At 25.2% G+C, this 21,448-nt stretch overlaps 1 protein-coding gene and 1 long non-coding RNA gene across 2 annotated transcripts; both read left to right on the forward strand.

Moving 5' to 3' along the window:
- Positions 1-566: 566 nt before the first annotated feature.
- On the forward strand, positions 567-14,363 carry LOC145945375 (aminopeptidase N-like). Its single transcript, XM_083054340.1, has 12 exons — positions 567-648; positions 1,686-2,116; positions 2,473-2,943; positions 3,856-4,039; positions 4,500-4,659; positions 5,448-5,520; positions 6,849-7,222; positions 7,808-8,094; positions 12,211-12,416; positions 12,873-13,232; positions 13,333-13,402; positions 14,099-14,363. Exons 2-12 carry the CDS (start codon positions 1,707-1,709, stop codon positions 14,240-14,242), a joined length of 2,739 nt encoding a protein of 912 aa, XP_082910466.1. The 5' UTR covers positions 567-648; positions 1,686-1,706; the 3' UTR covers positions 14,243-14,363.
- Positions 14,364-16,477: 2,114 nt separating this feature from the next.
- Positions 16,478-20,647, forward strand: LOC145945377 (uncharacterized). The gene is made up of 3 exons (XR_014426841.1): positions 16,478-16,565; positions 18,247-18,372; positions 20,199-20,647. It is a non-coding gene; the product is annotated as an uncharacterized LOC145945377 (long non-coding RNA).
- Positions 20,648-21,448: the final 801 nt, after the last annotated feature.

Raw genomic sequence — 21,448 nt, forward strand, 5'->3', positions numbered from 1 at the left:
AAGAATAAATTTAATCAAAACAATTGTTTGTTTGTTTGTTTGTGTGAAAAAACATTTTCAATATAATAATACAAAGTAAGGAAACGTTATCATTATCAATAAGTTAATATTATGTAAGAAAAAATCATATTGTGATTTACGGTAATTTTATAATTTAACTTTCTTTTAGAGCGTTAAGGATTAAACGCAAATAGTAATGTATAAATTGAAATGAAAAAGAATTCTTTCTTGAGAATAAATAGTTGCGTATTTCTTAAAAACGACAATGGATTTTTTCTTAACTTCTTTTACTTTTTTCATATAACTGTATTGATAACATCATTGAGGATTGAATATTTTTCGAGATATTTTATAGTTTATGTAAAATTATATTAAATTGAAATATAAAATATCATGTTTTATATATTCACTTTTGGGGAAATATTGGTAATCTGAATTCTTAAGCTACATTCTGTTTTGATTAGGTAGTCGACAATTCGCTGTGTGACACAAGCTTCAAGGAGATATTTACATGACATTGTGTATTTTATATGTTATGATACCGTCAGTATTCGATGGTCGTTTGAAGAGGTGAGATCGATATTGAATGATACTTTTGGCTACTACTTTTGGCTATATAAAATAACGGCTCGTGATTCAACAAACAATGTAAGTAAAATAATGAAAATTTAAATATCTCTTTTTACATATATATGTATAAAAATATGTAGAAGAAATGATGACACATGATTACAGATATTTATTTTCTTAAGAATATATTATTCTGTTTCTAAGAAATCATTTTATATTCTATTTATTTCAATTATTGTCTCTAGTCTCTCCACATTGCAGTTTAGGTAAAAACATTTAAATTTTGATTGTAAGAACATTTTACAATTATTCTAATAAGTTACAAAAACAAATTGCTTTGTTTAATTTATTTAATTTCAAATAGATATTAAAAGTCAATGTCTCACGTATAATTATGTTAAACTATGTTAAATATTTGATAAATATAAAAAAAACAAACAAGAATAATGAATATTAATTTTTCTAGTATGAGAAATGTGTATACAATGATAATGAAAAGTTTTTTTGCGTCTTTTACTTAAGCTGGATCAGATTTGCTCATGAAACGTATATAAAAGAAAATATAAAATAAATTTAGCAGTTTGCAACAACTTTTTCTTTGTTTTTATTTCTACATTCTGCAATAAGCATAAACTATAGATTTCCAGTACTGGCAGTGAATTTTGGAAAGTAGCCTATTTGTATATATGACATACAAATGACACATATAAATCTGATATTAATACTGATAAACATATGTCAAACCAATAACAGACAAAGCCCAGTTATTAGAAAAAATTGTTTTATACATTCCTGTGTTAAAATCTATATACATTATATATTTTTAAATTTGAATACAGTTTTGAAAAAACTTTATCGTTTCGATAAAAAGCTTTATTTCAGGTTAAAATAAAAATCTCTAAAAGAAATTTTAGCTTCGACATTTATATGAAAATCATTTTTAATAGAAAATGCTATAAAGTATAATAATTATTATATGTATATGTTGCAACATATGGCATTTTAATTATATATATGTTTCCTCGAACGGAAGTCGGCAGTTTTACATTTTTCTTATATTTACTTGTTGTCTATTTCTGTTTCTTATTTCAATCTTAATTAAAATGTGTTTGCAGATATTTAAAGCAAAAACTGTCATGATGTTCCCAAAGCTGTCATTAATTATTTTATTACACGTTGTTGTAATGGCAATGGCTTTTTCGTCGAACTGTCTGATACCATTTCATTATAATTTGAAACTAAAATTAGAATCAAGAGAAAAGTTAAAGGGCGAGTCCAATATCTTAGTTTCCTTAAATTGTGCAACTCAAAACATAACTTTTCATGTATCAACTTTGATGACTATATCAAAAATGAATATAAAGTCGGTAATGAATTCAAAAATCTATACACCAAATTATATAGAAAGGTTAACAAATGGTACTGCCGTTTTTAATTTCGCTGATCAATTAGAGCCTGATAACGACATTGAATATGGACCTTATTTTGTGAATATAGAATTTAAAACCCTCATAACTGCACGTTGGTACGAACATAAACAGGAAAAGTGAGTAAATATAAAGATATATTAAAAATAAGTAATAAATAAATATATATAAATAATATATAAATATATGTATAAGTGCATGCAATATAAATACAAATATATATATATATATATATATATATATATAAAATTAATATTATATTTGTTTTGTTGCGTTTGTGCATGTATGTGTATGAGTAATAATATACATATATAATAATAAATAATAATGAATAATGAGCCATAAATATTATCATTTTTTTTAACATTATTTATATATTGCCCTGGCACATTCTGCAATGTTTTTCTAATAATTGTTGTAATGGTAATTGCTGAAACGTTGTCACTTTCTAGAGCATTTTATTAAAATGTGATAGGTGGATGATCTTGATAATAAATCAACCGCGAACAGCCCGAGAATTATTTCCATGTTTCGACGAGCCGGAATTAAGTGTCACCTTTAATATTTCTGTAGAACATGACAAAGAATATAAAGCTTTATCGAACATGCCGACACGAGAATACGAAAATAAAGCCAACGATACTATAATGTTTACTCATTTTGAAACGACACCTAGAATATCTCCCAACAACGTAGCAGTTTTGATATATAAAAATTACGTTGTGCATGCGATTAACGTTTATAATAGGAAAGGGACTGCTATCACGACGTGGTGCAGACCGGATTTGGCACGCTACTTGGAATTCGGTTTAAATGTTGCTGCAATGATAGCTTTACGTTTAAAAAGCGAACGGAATATCCTGCAAGATGTTTCAAAAGTGGATTATGTCGCCTTTCCGAATTTCAAGAACAAAATTTGGTGGACCTTGGGTCTGGTTATTTACAAGTAATACATATATTTTAGTAATGATTGTAAACATATATAAATATATATTTAAAATATTATATTATTATTTTTAAAATTCAAAATTCAAAGATATGCATTTTTCTACTTCTATTGTTACATCTGATGACTTAATTAAATAGAGACTTATTACGGTATTTATCCAATTATTTATTTATTTTAAAAATTTAGAGAATAGTATATTTTATGAAATTCGGAAATATGTACTCTTATCGATGCTCAAGTAATTTCTAAGCAATTATAATAAACTACTATAAAACACATACATATAAATAATATTTACTTATAAACCAATTACCGAATAACTTACATTTAGATGTAATAGCCATATAATAATTGAGAAATTTGTTTGTTGTTATACCAAACTCTTATACCAAAGAATAATTATACCAAAAGAATTCAAATATTATCACCGATTTGACACAATTTTGAGTTTTTATGTTAAGGATATAAGTTTCTGTTCTTATTATTAAACTCAATGTATGAGTACAATTTCTATATTTTTTATACATTAATTGAAAATTCGCAAGAAAACTTATTCTGTCACTTCGAGAAATAAAAATGATAACCAAAAATATTGAAAAATATTATTATCATACTTATTTCAATTTTGAGAAAGAAAAAAATACAATTAAAATAATTACATATATTTAACATATATAATACATTGAATAAATTGTTACAAAAACTAACAATTTTATTGTTTATTAATGTTTAATTAATCCATTCTTAAGCTTATTAAAATACTAGTTATGTATGACAATACTTAAATTATATTTCTTTAATATACATATGTGAGAGTATTCAATTTTTACATAAGCAAAATGTGCAAAATTATAACAAAATGGTTTGAAATAATAAACATATTAATCATTATTTACAAACAATTTTCAGTGAAGCAGATATTACATGCAACGAGAAATTACATCTTCCTGCGCATAAATTTATAATAATGCACTTAGTAGCTCATGATATAATATCTCAATGGTATGGCTACCTCTTCGATCCGCTTCATTTGTCTCACTGGTGGTTAAACGAGGGCTTTATTCTGTTTTTTGAAACGTATATCGTTGATCAGGTTTGTATTCTAACATTAATTTCTAACGTTAATTATAAGAAAACTTTGGTTGAAATTTGGTTGTGACTAGCTAAAAAATTTTGAAATTGCCTTTTCATTTGATGAAGGTATAGAAGGAATGTTATTTTATTATCTTTTTCACTATCTTGCAATATTATCACTATATGAATAAGAACATTACACAGAGCAGATAAAAAATATACTTAAAATATGTTATTGTATTTTAAGAAGAACTTGCGTTTATATTTCCTAATTCAACAATAATATATTTCATCAAATTGTTTAATAATTGTATACACATTTTAGTAGAAAATTAAAAAATTATTGTAATTTAAATGAATATATAAAACAGTAACAGTTTCTTTAGAAATAGCTAATAATTTTATACATTATTACTTATTACTAATGTGATCTTCTTATAACATTTTATATTTATTCGGATACATTTATATGTCTGCAGGCTTTATCAGATTCCCGCATGATGAACTTGTTCGTAGTTCAGGCTAAACATGAGTCTCAGTTTCTAACAACAAACGCTACAATGGATACAAATAATTTTACGAAAGATACATACGATATATTTAAAATTAATTCAATTTTAACTTTTTCTTCTTTTAAAGGTATGTATGTATGTATGTATATGTATGTATATGTATGTATGTACATTTAAATTATGAATTATGAATAAATTGAAATTTATATTAATATACATATATGTATATGTATACATAAATTTTTTTAAATTTTTTAAATATTTTTTTCGAAAAATACGTTTAAAGACAAGAAAAATGACCATCTTATTAATGACAATATTTATTTTTCTTCAAGTTATAAATATTTGAAATTCTCGGAAATTGTTTAAATCAATTTTTTTAGTAAAATGTGTAATTTGGAAATCGATAGAGATAAAAATCTAAAAAATTCATAAAAGCTACATTCAATAGATACAAAAACAAAAAAAATGAAGCAAAAGAAAAATGGTCAGGGAAAAAAGTTGTTGATTTGGCGTAGAGTACCCCATATATATATATATATTTACACACATATACAGATATATATTTATATAAAAAATTTTATATTAAATAATATAATTAAACAATAATTACATTGCCACAATCATAAACTTTTATCAATAATAACAAATTAATCAAATGCAATTTTATATTTTTTCTATCTTATTTGCTTATATTTTTGTTTTAAATAATTTTTTTATATTATAATTAGTTCTCTCTTTCCTTCTCTTTCTCTCTCTCTCTCTCTCTCTCTCTCTCTCTCTCTCTCTCTCTCTCTCTCTCTCTCTCTCTTTCTTTTTCTTATATATTTAGTGTTATTAGTTATGTTTACATGAACATCATGGATTACAATTATTTAAAATGTATGCAATTACGCATACTTTATATTTTTATAGGAGCCCTTATATGGCGTATGTTACAAAGTGTAACTTTCTATATATTTTGGACATCTATCGATACGTATGTAGAGTGAGTGTTACTTATGTTGTATTATAATAATTATAAAAATTTCCTTAAATATATGGACCTCCATAAGGCTTTTTTCTAATATAAATCTTTATTAAATATTCTATTAATTAACCTTGTTTATTTTAATTAGTGTTATAATTATGTATCACACAAAAGCATAAAATTATCTTCACAAAGAAACAAAAAACAAAACAAAAATATATTTTTTCTCAAATGACATATAATGCATAATTTATGAACATATATTGTAATATGGATTGCCTGGTTTTAAAACAAATTAAAGTTTATTAGAAGTGTATTTCTGTGTATTTTACTAGTTACTTGATTCATTTGATTTACGCGGGCTGGAGCCACCGCGGGAAGACAGATCTCTTGTTTTAGTTTCCTTTATTACGCGTACGGCTCCTCAGTCTGTCTGTGCTTCTCGTTGGTCGCATTCGGACATGCTCACTGTCGAGACACTTTCGTTTCTTTCATACATTTGTTATTTCAGTGCCCGGACATTTATAGTGATCTTAATAAACTTACAGTTATACTCAATCTAAAATTGTGTTACTCTGCCTAATTCCAACAAAGTCTAAAACTGGCAATAATAAGAATCTTAAATATACCAAATTTTATGAGATCTAATATATGAAATCATGTTATGTAAAGTTATTAAACAATATTATGTCATCCATCGGTCCATATTTGGGAAATTTTTTATATATATAACCCATAATAAATATTCCTATACACATAAAACGTATAGAGAAGTGTATAATATATGTAAGAGCAAAAATGTATATTAAATACTTTTCTAAAGATGATAAAAAATACACGCTAAGTTTATGAAAGTGTATCCAATAATTCAAATTTGCGTATACAACAAACAGAATAATAAAAAATTGGTAAATGCTGTTAAAATATAAATCTGTCAACAAAATTGTTTAAAAAACAGTTAAGAACTATTATAATAGAAATATATAAAGACAAATACTCAGATAAAGTACACCAAAATACACATATTTTTGTGTATGTATTGCACTTTTTTATATAAAAAAACTCTAAAATATGCCAATAAAATAATTAAGTATTTAATTAAAAAAAATAGAATTATGGTTTGCATGAAATATATTAGCATTATTTTATGCAATTTGCTGATTTGAACTTTATTTTGTAAAAAAATCAATTGACCTTTGTACATAGTCAAAGTCAACATAAATATCAAAGTCAAAGTTATTCAATCTGCATTCGTTAAAACGAATAATAAAAATTTTATATTTTCTTAATTCGAATCAATTATATTATATTGCATTTATTGCCACAATATGTGTTAAACTTTACAGTCTTCCCAACTTTAATTCTCCGAATGATCTGTGGAACATTATGGATAATGAGGCAGAAAAAAACAATGTTTACGATGTATGTTACCTTCAGAACGTGAAAGAGATGATGAATATTTGGTCTACACAAAAGTATTGTCCTGTGCTAAATGTGACACGAGATTATTCTAACAATCAAGTGTTAATATCGAAAGAGTTTGACAACAAATTCAATGAAACACCATATTTTATACCCGTCACCTATACTATGGACACAGACATCAATTTTGACATAAATTGGCCAAATAATAATGATTGTTTAACGAACTCAACACCGACGTTGAAAATACGTCTTGATAAAGAAGTTAAATGGATCATTGTCAACATACAACAAACTGGTAAATATTTAATAAATAATAATATAAATTATAATATATTAATATTCTCTCTCTCTCTCTCTCTCTCTCTCTCTCTCTCTCTCTCTCTCTCTCTCTCTCTCTCTCTCTCTCTCTCTCTCTCTCTCTCTCTCTCTCTCTCTCTCTCTCTCTCTCTCTCTCTCTCTCCCTCTCTCTCTCTCTCTCTCTCCCTCTCTCTCATTACAAAGAATCTTTTTATATTACACATATTTATGCTTATATTTTTATTAATTTTGGAATCATATTACAAAATACAATATTTTTAAAATTATTTTGCAATATTACCATTAAATATGTACGTTAAGGTGAATATTATTTTTCAGTTGTAATTAATTTAAATTTATATAATTTTGTACGCCATTTTTAATTTTTCAGAACTTACTTTTTGAATTTAATTATGGCACTTTTTTATTAAAACATGTATGTTTGTACATATATGTTTAATTTCTACATAAATTAGTTTATATGGGTTTAAAACAATATGCAAAAGTACAATTAATGTATTACGAAATTCTTTTTATATTATACATTTTAAAAAATCGATAAAATTTATCTGTTTAATAATAGGATACTATCGCGTCAACTATGATAAGGAGAATTGGCAAAGCCTTGCACGTTATTTAAATTCTACAAACTATACTAATATACATGTTCTTAATCGAGCGCAAATCATCGATGACGCATTCTATATGGCGATGAATGGAAAACTTGATTTCGCCATATTCTGGGAACTTGCGAGCTACTTATGGCGAGAGAAAGATTACATAGCATGGTACCCTATGATCAAAACTTTTCAATATACATCGGTTATTTTTGCATATTCAAATTTAGGTGATCTTCCCGATTCGCTCCAGGTACTGTCAATAATAAAGTACGAGGTGCATTTTTAAAGCAAGTTCCGTTTTAAATTAAAAAAATGATCTTAACATAAAAATAATTTAGTACAACCAAAAAACTTCTACAAGCTTACATTATTTTTCTACATAATCATTATTGACTTCCACGCATTTCTGATATCGTTTCAACAGCTTCCTAGTTCCTTTGTCTTAAAAGTCTGCCGCCTTTGTTTTGAACCAGTTAGTAACGCTGTTCTGATATCAAAAATTTTGATATCAAAAATGTGTAGAATCAATGATGATTATGTGGAAAAAAAAGTAAGCTTGTAGAAGTTTTTTGGCTATAATAAATTGTTTTTATATGTTAAGATTTTTTTTTATTTCAAAACAGTGTCACATAAATTGCGCTTCGTATATCAATAAAACTGTGTTGAATATTAGGACAATAAGAATATAAATTTGTATCATTAACAAAGTTATATGATAACAATTTTATATCATAATTTTGACTTGCTTAAATAGTAAGATATTAGGTAATTAAAAATAATAATAAACATAATTATATGATTATATGAAAATCTTATAATTATGTGCTGTTTTTTTTTCAGGATCAAAATATAATGAATTAATTGTGTGTTATGTACACAGTACTTTTTTTTTATTCGGAAACATAATAATCCCATTTGTAACAAATTCACAACTTTATATTTTTTTTCAGTAATGCGTTAAAATAAATTTTAAATATATCTCTATAGTTACTTTTGAGTTTACCCGGCATATTTTCTAACATATGTGTAAACGCACACACTAAAAGCATTGAATTCTTTTAAATATATTACGAAACAATTTGAAAATATTGTTTTTATAATAACATTTTATTAATCACTGTTGCAATGAAATTGTATGACTTTTATTTAAATGAATATATGTAATATAAATTTGTATTTATTTTGCTTTATTTTTGTTTTTCGTATACAAAATCATACATATTAAAAATGAATTTAAAAATAAAATTTAATATAATTTATAATTTATAATATTTAACCAAAATTTTGAATCTGCATAAAGTTAAAAGCGTAAAAACAAGCGATATTTTCAAATTTAAATTAATCTGTTATAATATTAACTTAAAAACTTATTTTTATGTATTTAAATACTTACTATTTTCATTTTAAAGATAAATTTTTAGAAAATATAAATTTGTATTTATTTTGCTTTATTTTTGTTTTTCGTATACAAAATCATACATATTAAAAATGAATTTAAAAAGAAAATTTAATATAATTTATAATTTATAATATTTAACCAAAATTTTGAATCTGCATAAAGTTAAAAGCGTAAAAACAAGCGATATTTTCAAATTGAAATTAATCTGTTATAATATTAACTTAAAAACTTATTTTTATGTATTTAAATACTTATTATTTTCATTTTAAAGATAAATTTTTAGAAAATGTTTTTCAAAAAAAAAAGATGTTTCTCTGATTAAGAAACATGAAGATTTACAATTATAAAATTATTACGTACTTAATATTTAGATATTGAATTTATATCGCTTTTATTATATTTTTAAAGAAAAATGTAGTATTTAAAAAATGTTTGTGTTTTTATGCAAACTTAACTTGATTAGCATTAAAAAAAAAACGAAAATTGTAACAATACGATAACGCAAGTTACTTTACAATGTCGACAACGAATGGCAGTATAGAATTATTAATTTTAAATCTATAATGGGAAACGATAATGAATTATTTTTATAAAATAATTTTCCCAACGTTATCTTTTCTTTTTTTTAGAAAAATCTAATTTTAAAAGACATTTAAATTTTAACGTGCAATTAAGATGCTGATATTAATGCGTCAATATCAAGAAAAAATTAATTTTTTGTTGAAACTAATTCTAAATGCATGGGGCACTTATCTTAGTACAATAACAAGAAATTTAATAAATCTTAATTCAAAATTTTATTTTAATTAATCGTGCTTAAATAAACATATATTAATATAACTTTATTAACTATTATATTACATTTCACTTGGAAAATTATATCTGAAATATATATTTTGAGATTGATTATAATTATAATAAGATTATAATTTGTACCCAACTTTTGTAAATAGTACAATAAATGAATAATTAAGGACAATTAAAAATAAAGTAAAGGGGGGTCCTTCAAAAATGACAATTAAATAGAAACGGTAAAAGACATACAGGACCAGCGTAGTTGTTAAGACGCAAATTATGTTTCTCAGTATATGGTAATACTAATGTATTTTATTAATAACGATTGTATACAAAAAACTCGACCGTTTTCGCGTTTGATACAAAGAACGCGAAAATTTAGGAATTTAATAATAAAAAACTATAACGCTAACGTGTGTATACGGTAAAACCTATACATTACACGTATAACATTCCACATTCCACAGTCAAAAATAATCTCTTTGAATAATTCAGATACGGATTCTTTAACTAATCCCACTCCCCTTGAAAATTCTCTTAATGATGACATTGTAATAAAAATAGACCTTTTATCCGTTACGGAGAGTCCACAGTCCATACAAAATAACAAAGAGGCGCTGTTATTGACCTCGTAGATCAAGTTCTTCTACTATCATATCCTCCCCGTTTTATGGAACGAATTTTGAATTAGTTATAAGAATCCTTTTTGACAATGGCGATTCACTGAGCTTTATATTTCATTCTTCTCAGAAACGTTTAAAAACCACACTCTATAAAGATAAAGAAAAAACTGCTAATCCTAATGATTCTAACAATGAATGTTCTTCGGCATTGTTTTTTACAGTCCCCTATGTTTCTTTGTTTTCTGAAAAATTAAAGGAAATTTCAAAGAGTCTCGATATGCGTCTATACTACAGTCTTAATAAATTGAGTAAATTTATAAGGGCACAGAAGGATCCTATACCGTCCACATCCACTTGCAATGTAGTCTACAAAATAAATTGCATGAATTGTGATGCCTTCTATATGTGGGTAAAAAAAATAGGCGATTACAAAGCAGAATCAACGAGCATCGTATAAAATTGAATATCACTAATCATTCGGTTATAACGGAGCACAGGCAAAATTTCATCCACAATTTTGACTGGAATGGACAAAATTTTAGATAAGGAACCAAATTTCCACAAAATATCTATATCTGAAATAATCCATATAAAAGGACAGACTATCTATCGAATTACAGACACGCTCAATAACAAGATCCGAAGACATAAGAAGTCCTCTGTTGAGTCTCCATAGTCATGTTTGACGGTAATATTCCAGCCTACAAACGTGAATCGTCGAATTATGTGGGGACTCAAGTTATCTTTTTGTATACGGGCGAATTGTTGACGTAAGAGAATCTTAACAATTGAAGAAACACCATTGCTAGAATGCACCACATTAACTCATCTTGTCTCGAACTTGACTTTTCTTTTCTTTCGATTTCCTTTTTACATACAGACTATATTAACAATTCGTTTAAATATTTAATTTAAATTTTAATAATTATCTATGAGCTGAAGATGGCCACAAAAATAACCGAAACATTCGCGTTCTTTGTATCCAACTGTTATTAATAAAATACATTAGTATTACCACATACTGAGAAACATTATCTACGTATTAACAACGACGCTAATCCTGTATGCTTTTTATAGTGTACATTTAATTAAAAAATTAAGTAAATAATACATATACTTTAATTTTATTATGAAACGTTATTGACAAGTATCAAAAATTTGAACTGAGTTTTGGTTTCAAAAATATATAATAAGATTCATGATAAGTCTCTTAATTGCAAACATTCATTAAATAATACTTCTGTGCAAATTAAAAATTTTTTACTTATTACGTACCTATATTGGTCTTTAATGATCTAATATTAAAAAATTCTAAATTACGTGAATAATGAACATATAAAAATTATATGTATATAATTTATTAAAATTGAATGTATTTAAACTATATAACAAATTATTTAAGAGATTAATTAATTTAGAGTAAATTTTTATTACTTACAAAAATAAAATAGTTCTAGTCAATAAGAAAGTATATTTTTTCATATATATTATATTTGTAACTAATTTTAAGACTGAAATTTATAAAAAGTTATTTTTTATCAAATTTTAGGAAGTATTAAAGAAAATAAGAAACCTGTTTCTACTTATACCCCAGGATACGTACGATCAAATGATACAAACTAACAACGATCTTGATAAATCTTTAAAACAAGAACTCGCAAGAATCGCATGTATTATCAATAATACTTTTTGCATTAAAGCAGCTGAACGTCAAGTAGAATTATATTTACATAATACTACAGAAAATATGTACTCGTAAGTGTTTTTTAATCATTATATTTCTCAGTATCTTTTTAAATCTTGTACGCTTATATTTGATACATTTATTACTGGAGAAAGAAACCATACAAAATTAAATATAAATACATGTATGTATATATTTAAGTATATACACTCGGCCAAAGAAAAAAGTACACTTGAAAAGTAGTAAGAAATTGTGAAAGTTAAAGTATTTATGACTCAGCTAATAATTATGATATTAAGGTGTTTAAAAAAAAAAAAATAAAGTTTCAATTCTGTAGTCCGTTTGAGAAAATTTTAGTGCCAATTATGTGGAATGATCAGTTATGCAATAACAAATGACAGAGTAAGAACTGCAAAACTGATAAATAAAAGTTCCACTTTCGTGAATTGCATGGTGTAAATCAGTTGACATAGCTCAATGGGATAAAAAGTACGTATAAATTCAAAATTCTTTTCTGTATTGTGCAGAATTTTACCTGGGTGGCAGAAATGGACTTACTGTAATGGTTTAAAGTATGCGAATTTTACTACATGGATGTCTGCATGGCTGAAAACATTTAAAATATACAAAGAAAGATCTGATTATAGAATTTATGAAGGCTTTATTTGTTCCGAAAATCACGATATAATCATTAATTATCTGTCGTACGCTTCCGAATACTTAAAAAATCAATTCATAAATAATAAAGATGAAACAAAAGCAAAAAAAATAGAGCGTAAAATTAATTTCTTAACTGCTAATATTTTTCTTTTTGCTTTATCGCGACATGCTAAGAACATTAAAATACTTAAAAAATTATTGGAAAATTATGAAATAATACAGTTAAGGTAAAAACATTTTTCTAAATAAAATTATATTGTTTATTATCATAAAAATTTATTATGTACGTATTAATTATAAATCTATACATATTATTTGTTTTTATAGTCATGTCAATATAAATGCAGCATTAGTTGTGACTGTTAATAATGCATATACATCTGAACAACTTGACGAGGTAAATTTTATACTTGTTTATAAAGATTTTATTATAATATTAATTTTTTATTAAAATGTATGTAAGATTTTATTTAAGATGGTAATAAAATCGTTTATTATAAAGTTTTTATTATTAAAAAATATTAGCGCTATTGATTGATTTCCAAGATCATTTAAAAGTCATTTATGTTTTTTCTAAATAGAACTATCCTAATTTTTTTAAATAAATTATTTTTTCCCAATATTTGGCGTAAAAGTTATTAGGTTAGGATGACCAAAAAGTGAATAGTTTACGAGATATTTTATACTTTAGTTTGACATAAATTACGAAATATCTCGTAAAAAAGTATTAATTTTTTGATTATTCTACTTCAATACTTTTATGCATAAATGAATGAGAAAAATCAATTAGTGTAAAGAAAACACATAGTTGTTTGTAAAAAAAAGTATGTAGCTGCTGACTGCTAATTAAATACTTTGACATGCGTCAACTTATTTCCTCCTTGAAATCTTACAACTTTTATTTAATCATTTTTGTTAATATTTCGTTTAATTTCAAAGATATTTACCTGTGGAAATTAAAATGAAACACTCTGTATATCGATATAATTACTTACGCTTACTGTTTAATAACTTTGCATTCGTTTTTCATTATTATTAATTACGAAATTATTGATATTAATAAATATCGAATTTAATATAATATTTATTTCAGATATATAAATTTGCGATAACATTACATATATATCCACCATTACGTTTTATACATATTGCAAGCATGATCAGAATACGTATTCGTAAGATATCGGAGCAGATGACATTTTTTCATAATTTGTATCAGAAGTCCAGGCTTCATTGAATTATTATAGGTGCAACTACAACACACATACATTAACAACTGCAATTGTAAAACACCCATTATTTATTATATTTTCAAAAATATATCATAAATATTTAAAATAATTTCTTACATGTTTATATAATGCTATACATATTTATTATTTAATTCTAAAAATACTTCTATGTCAATTTGATTTGAATTATTTTCTTGATTGTTCTTAGTTATATTGTATTATATTTTAAATGTATTTAACGTTAAATGAGCTTTCATATTATTAGTTTTAGTATTTATATAAGCATACATAAATATAATACTTACGCAATGTTTATTATATATACATACATACATACATACATATATATATATATATATATATATATATATATATATATATACATATACGTACATGTTTATATGTAAATATGATTTTTTGTATATTCATTATATAATGCTTTATTAAATATTAATACTGCGAGGTATATGTACTATAAAATAAATATAAGATATTAAATTTAATATACATATACATATACATATAAATTATAGACATTAACATTTTGATGAGTTATTATTAATACTTACTTAGTACATTTAATGTAATAATTAATATTAATATATTAGGATTACTATTTTATATTAATTTGTATATTAATTTTTATTATAATGTGTAATAGTTAATATTAATATTAGCATTACTGTTTTATATTAATTTTTATAACAATTAGTATTTGGATTATTAATATATATATTTATAATATATATTGTTTTAATTTTTTGTGATTTCCCTGCTCGCGAGTTTGATTCTCGTATAAATCTTATATAATTGATTTGGCCAAAAATTATTTCGGTTGAAAAGTTAATAAATAAAAGTTTTCTTTAAAAATTGTATTGTACTTATTACTTATGGCGTTGACTCGGTGACTTAACGACTGTATGTAGCTCTGCCTAGGACTCGCTGACTCCGTTAAACAATCATTTAACTGTCACGTAGAAAAACTTAAACGCACTAGCATTAAGAGAAACTGAATGAGTAAAAATTGTCACTCCGCAGAAAACTCGCGCTTATATCTCATAACGTCTTCTATTGGAAAAAACTCGCTGGCACTCAGTGTCCGTTAATTTTTGAGTTTTTTGTCGGCGTTACATGAAACGCCACCAGTTCTAGCTAGTTTTGCACACTCAATGAAATATGTCTTTTGAACTCAGTTTTGAGAAAAATATTTATTATTTAATAATTATAAAATATTTAATATAAATATATTTAAATATTTAATATTTAAATTATAAAATATTTAATATTTCTTGTCACAATAACAGTAACAGTTTAAATTCAAACAGTATAACACTGAAGTGGCCCCGGCCTTCAAACTCGGGGCCATTTTTACTGCACTCAGTGCGCACTGAGAGCATTTTGCATTTCCAATGAAATGTGCAGCACTTAAAACATGTTCACTAATATTACCAATGAAGTACGCTTCAAACACTCAGTGCTGCCAGTGCTAGCGAGTTTTTCCCAATAGAAGACGGTATCAGTTTTTGGTTCACGTGTACTTACGTATATCTTTTGTTTATTATAATCACATTATACATATAGTTTATGATATACCTTAATATTGAAATATCTTTGTTTCAAATATGAGAAGAACAATATAAACGAATAAATTTAATCGAAATAACTGTTTGCGTGTTTGTGTTAAAAACATTTTCAATATAATAACACAAAGTAAGAAACTAATGAAGGAAATAGTTATCACCAATAAGTTGATATTATGTATAAAAAGTCATATTGTATTTACGGTATATGACTAAAAGAAAATTGAATTGTATAATTTAGCTTTCTTTCGGGGCGTTAAGAATTAAATGCAAATAGTATTGTATAAATAAAAAAAAAGTTATTTTTTTCTTGATTAAATAGTTGCGTACTTTTTAAAAACGACAGTATTTTTTTAAACGAATTGATTTTTTCTTAACATCTTTCATTTTTTTCATACATAAAAGTATTGAGGTAACATTATGAAGGACTAAATATTATACGAGATATTTCGTAGTTCCTGCAAAAATTATATCAATTGAGGTATAAAATATCTTGTAAACTTTCATATATTATGACCATAAGAAAAGATTCGTAATCCGAATCTTTAGGTTGCTTTGCTCTGATAGGTCCACAATTCGCAGTGTGACACAGACTTTAAGGAGATATTTACATGACATTGTGTATTTCATTAGTTATGATACCGTCAGTATTCGATGGTCGTTCAAAGAGGTGAGATCGAGATTGAGTGATACTTTTGGCTACCACTTTTGGTTATATAAAACAACGGCTCGTGATTTAAAAAGTCATGTAAGTAAAATATAGAAGACTTTGTAATTTTGTTTTACATATATGTATATGTATAAAAATATGTAGAGGAAACATAACTAGAGAATGTTTATTTTCCAAAAAATATTTAATTAATTTTTAAGAAAACATTTATATTCTTTTACTTCAATTATTGTCTTTATTCTCTCCATATTAAATTTAACGTAAAAACATTTAGATTTGAATTGTAATAACATCTTTTAAGTATATTTTAACAAATTACAATTAAGAACAAATTGCTTTGATTATTACATTTAATTTCTAATGGATTTCAAAAGTCGGTGTCTTATGTATAATTTTGTTAAACTATGTTGAATATGTTTTATAAATATAAATAAAACAAATAAACACAATAGATGTTACATATCTTATAAAGAGAATGTTTATAATAAAAATTCTTTTGCGTTTTTTATTTGCTTATTATAAACTTGATCTGATTTACTCATATAACATATATCAAACAAAATTTGAAATAAGTTTAACAGTTTGCCACAGATATTTCTTTGTCTTTTTTTTTCTACAATATACGTAAACTATAGATTTCCAGTATTGGCAATGAATTTCGGAACGTAGCTTATTTGTATATGACTTACAAATGACACATATAAATCTGATATTAATACTGATAAACATATGTCAAACCAATAACGGACAAAGCCCAGTTATTAGAAAGAAATTGATTTCTACATTCTTGTGTTAAAATCTATATATTATATATTTATAGCTTCGAATAAAGTTTTGAAAAAGGCTTATCTTCGATAAACCGCTTTATTTCAGGTTAAAATGTAAGCCTAAAAGGAATTTTAGCTTCGACATTTATAAGAAAGTTATTTTTTAAGAGAATATAGTAAAAGTAAAATGTATAATAATTAGTATATGTATATATTGCAACAGATATGGCATTTTAATTGGTACAATCTAATTTGCTAATGTGTATGTAAAAACAATATATGTATATAGGTGTGAAAAAAGCTTCATCTCTCCCCCTGCAATTCCTGAAGAACAACAAACTCATCCTATACATATACACTGAACATAAATAGAAAAACAGACAATTGTCACAAATAATGGCTAATTAAAAAATGTAAACAAATCATATTTTCTTGCGTGAGCAGGATATAAACACTAAGAAATGCTGAATCCTACAAACCTTTATAATACAAATATTTGAATAATATTTTATATATTTCAAAGTTTTTAAATAATTATACCTTTAAAATTAAGAACGAGAAACAATTTTCTTCGGAATACTATAAAAGCTTTCTTCTTTCCCATATTTCAAATTGATGCAGTCATTACATATGTGCACAATAACCATATTTGTACCAACTTCTCTTTGAAGAAAGAACTTTCTTATAAGTATCGAACAAAATTTTCTTTAGTGAGTTCCATTTTAATCTGAACGAAAGCTTTTCACAAAGTCGAAATTAGAACTAAGAACTATAGCTTTCGGGAACTACATCTTAATTCGATATTAATGAAAGAAACAATATAATATGTATCTCTTAATCAAACTTATTTTATATAAAATTATAATATACACGACACAAAAATATATAATTACATTAAATAAATATAGGAAAAAAAAATTCATTTTTACTTTGATATATCATATTAAACTTGATGTTTTTGAAAGGTAATAAATAGAAAATGTTGTTTACAGATTTAACTGTATGAGGATACAATTTAGCTTACATGGTGGAACTAAAAGAATTCAATTAAATATAACATCTCCGCACAACTGTAATTTATATTCTGCATATTTTATTTATCATCAATACCCAATAAGGTAAGTATTCAATTGCTTTGTTTTAGTAAGGCTACACACATATAGCTTTTGGTATAGTTACATATTGATTCACATTATCATAATAATAAAATTAATTTAATTTAAATATTTGCTTTAAAAAAAAACTAAAAATTTTTTGTTTTTCTTTATTATTTTTTTCGTAAGTCGTATTTATTTACCATTTGTGCTATTATTTTTCGTTTCAGTTTTCGATATTTCATTGATTATTATTATTATCTTTTATTTATTAATAATATTTATTATTTTAATTTATCATTTATAATTCAAATTAATTATAATATGAATTATAGTTTTTATTTTTTTATTAGTCTTTTTAATTTCAAAATCTATTTAATAAAACATAAATGTTGTTTTATATTAGAAATAAAAAAATCAGAAGTTTCAATACTATTGCAAAATAAGCACTTACTTATCTGATAAAATATACATCTAATCAAAATTACTGCTTGTGTGTGTGTGTGTGTGTGTGTGTGTGTGTGTGTGTGTGTGTGCGTGCGTGCGTGCGGGCGTGTGTGTATGTATGTTTGTGTTAAAAGCGTTTTCGATAATTACAGAAAGTACAAAAAAGTCGAAATTAAAAATATATCATTAAATTAGAGAATAAATAGTATTGTGAATAAATATTAATGTGAGTTTACAACATGATTAAAGTAATAATTTAATTTCACAATTTAAAATTTTCAAGCTAATAAGACAGTGTGCAAGTTTCAAGAAAAATTGTCTTTTTTTAATTTTGAGATAGTGTTAATTTTTATTTGCGTTTCTGACTTTAAATGTATTACAAAAATTAAATTGTATTTTTCATATGAGTTTTAATTCTACCAAAGCGCATTTTAGAGAGAAAAGTTTGAATTTTTCTGTGCTTTTTATTTCATATTGAGCTACGTCAACTGACTCAAGCTGTGCAGTTCAGGAAATCGCATCTTCCATTTATCAGAATTGCAAATTCTCACTCATTTTAAATTTTTATTGCAAAACTGATCATTCTACGTAATCGGCACTAAAATTTTTTCAAAACTACAGACTTTAAGCTTTATTTAAATTTTTTAAACACATCGATATCATAATCATTAGAATAGTTATAAATTCTTGAACTTTCACAAATTTTTATTATTTTTTAAGTGTGCTCCTTTTTGGCCGAGTGTATTTAATTCTTAACAAAGAAACAACATTCAACAAAACAGCGAAAAAATACAAGATGAAAATTTTTGCGTGCCATTTTCAGATCAAAAAGTACTATGATAAAAATACAATTTTAGATGGCTTTAACATACCTCTAAAATATTCAAAAAAATATCTTTTTTTTTTATAATCAATTAACAACTCTAAAGTAACTGAAATGAGGACCAGACCGTCTCGTCTTTGCACATGCGCAGTCATTCCAAGTGACAAACTCTGTTGTTTCAATTATTTTACGCTTGTTGATTGACTGTCAAGGAAAAAAATTTTTCGGAGTATTTTAAAAATATGCTCAAACCATCTAAATTTATGTTTCATCAAAATATCTTTTTATATAAAAATGGCACGTAAATGTTCTCAATGTATATTTTCTCGCCTCTGATGTCAAAATCTAACATGGCAGTGGCGAGTACCAAAAAGCCTTAACATAAAACGAAATATATATAAAGAAATATTCATAAAAGTATACAACTATTTAAATAGATTGCATATTTTTTTTAATTGCTGCAATTTTTTCATATGTTTATCTTTTATCGGACAGAAGTCGGCAGTTTTGCATTTTTCTTATATACTTGTTGTCCATTTTTGTTTCTTATTTCAATTTTAATAAAAATATGTGTTTGCAGATATTTCAAGCAAAAACTGACAAAATGTTCCTAAAACTATCATTAATTATTTTATTACACATTGTTGTAATGGCAATGGCTTTTTCATCAAACTGTCTGGTACCATTTCATTATGATTTGAAGCTAAAACTGGAATCAAGAAATATGTTAAAGGGAGAGTCCAATATCACAGTTTCCATTAATTGTGCATTTCGGGACATAATCTTTTATGTATCAAATCATATATCTATATTGAAAATAAATATGCAGTCGGTAATAACCTCAAAAAACTATGAAGCAGATGATGTAGAAAGGTTAACAGATGGAACTGCCGTTTTTAATTTCGCCAAGCAATTCGGGCCTCATATTGACTTAGAATATGGACCTTATATTGTGCATGTAGAATTTGAAAATTCCATATCTGCACGATATTCTTCAGATCAAACTTATTGGTACGAACATAAACAGGAAGAGTGAGTAAATATAAAGATATATTAAAAATAGGCAATAAATAAATATACAGCAATAAATAAATATAAATAATATAGTATAAATATATAAGTACCTACATGTAATATAAATACATATGCTATATATACAGGGTGTCCCATTTTAACTTTCACGCTTGAATATCTCGAAACCACAGCAATTTCGGGAAAAATGTTTCAGACAAAAGTTGCAGGGTTGAAAGGGGGCTATTCAGTGGTTGTAACAGATTGGTCATTCGAGGTCATTTCCAAGATCATTTGAAGGTCAAGTCCAATTTTTTAAATAGAAAAAAAGTGTTGAATCTGAGTTTTCGGGATAAGGAGGGCGTTTTAACAAAAATGTTTCGGACAAAAGTTACTTACTTTTCGATGAAGAATCGGAATCTGCAATAAAAAGTATGGGTTTCTATTAAAAAATTGGACTTGACCTTCAAATTACCTTGAAAATGACCTCGAATGACCAATCTGTTACCGCCACTGAATAGCCCCCTTCCAACCCTGCAACTTTTGTCTGAAACATTTTTTTCGAAATTGCTGTGGTTTTGAGATATTCAAGCGTGAAAGATAAAATGGGACACGCATATATATACATATATATATATATATATATATATATATATATATGTATGTGTATATATGTATATACACTAGCGGATTCTAGGGCGGGGGAGTTTAGGATTAAACCTCCCCCCCCACTTGGAAATTAAAAGAAACAGTTTTGCTGAACTTGTTTAAAAAATATAAGTAAAGAAAAACAAATATTAAAGCTATCGACGTCGTTGA

The sequence above is a fragment of the Prenolepis imparis genome, unplaced genomic scaffold (assembly GCF_030444845.1).
Source record: "Prenolepis imparis isolate NDT839.2.m4 unplaced genomic scaffold, iyPreImpa1.0 SCAF_14, whole genome shotgun sequence".
Lineage (NCBI taxonomy): Eukaryota > Metazoa > Arthropoda > Insecta > Hymenoptera > Formicidae > Prenolepis > Prenolepis imparis.

Excerpts from the sequence above, each read along its gene's own strand:
- LOC145945375 (XM_083054340.1), top strand. The coding sequence starts at position 1,707 with ATGATGTTCCCAAAGCTGTCATTAATTATTTTATTACACGTTGTTGTA. Across the intron at positions 8,095-12,210 it reads ATCTTCCCGATTCGCTCCAG|GAAGTATTAAAGAAAATAAG; the intron begins GTACTGTCAATA and ends ATCAAATTTTAG. Across the intron at positions 13,403-14,098 it reads CATCTGAACAACTTGACGAG|ATATATAAATTTGCGATAAC; the intron begins GTAAATTTTATA and ends TATTTATTTCAG.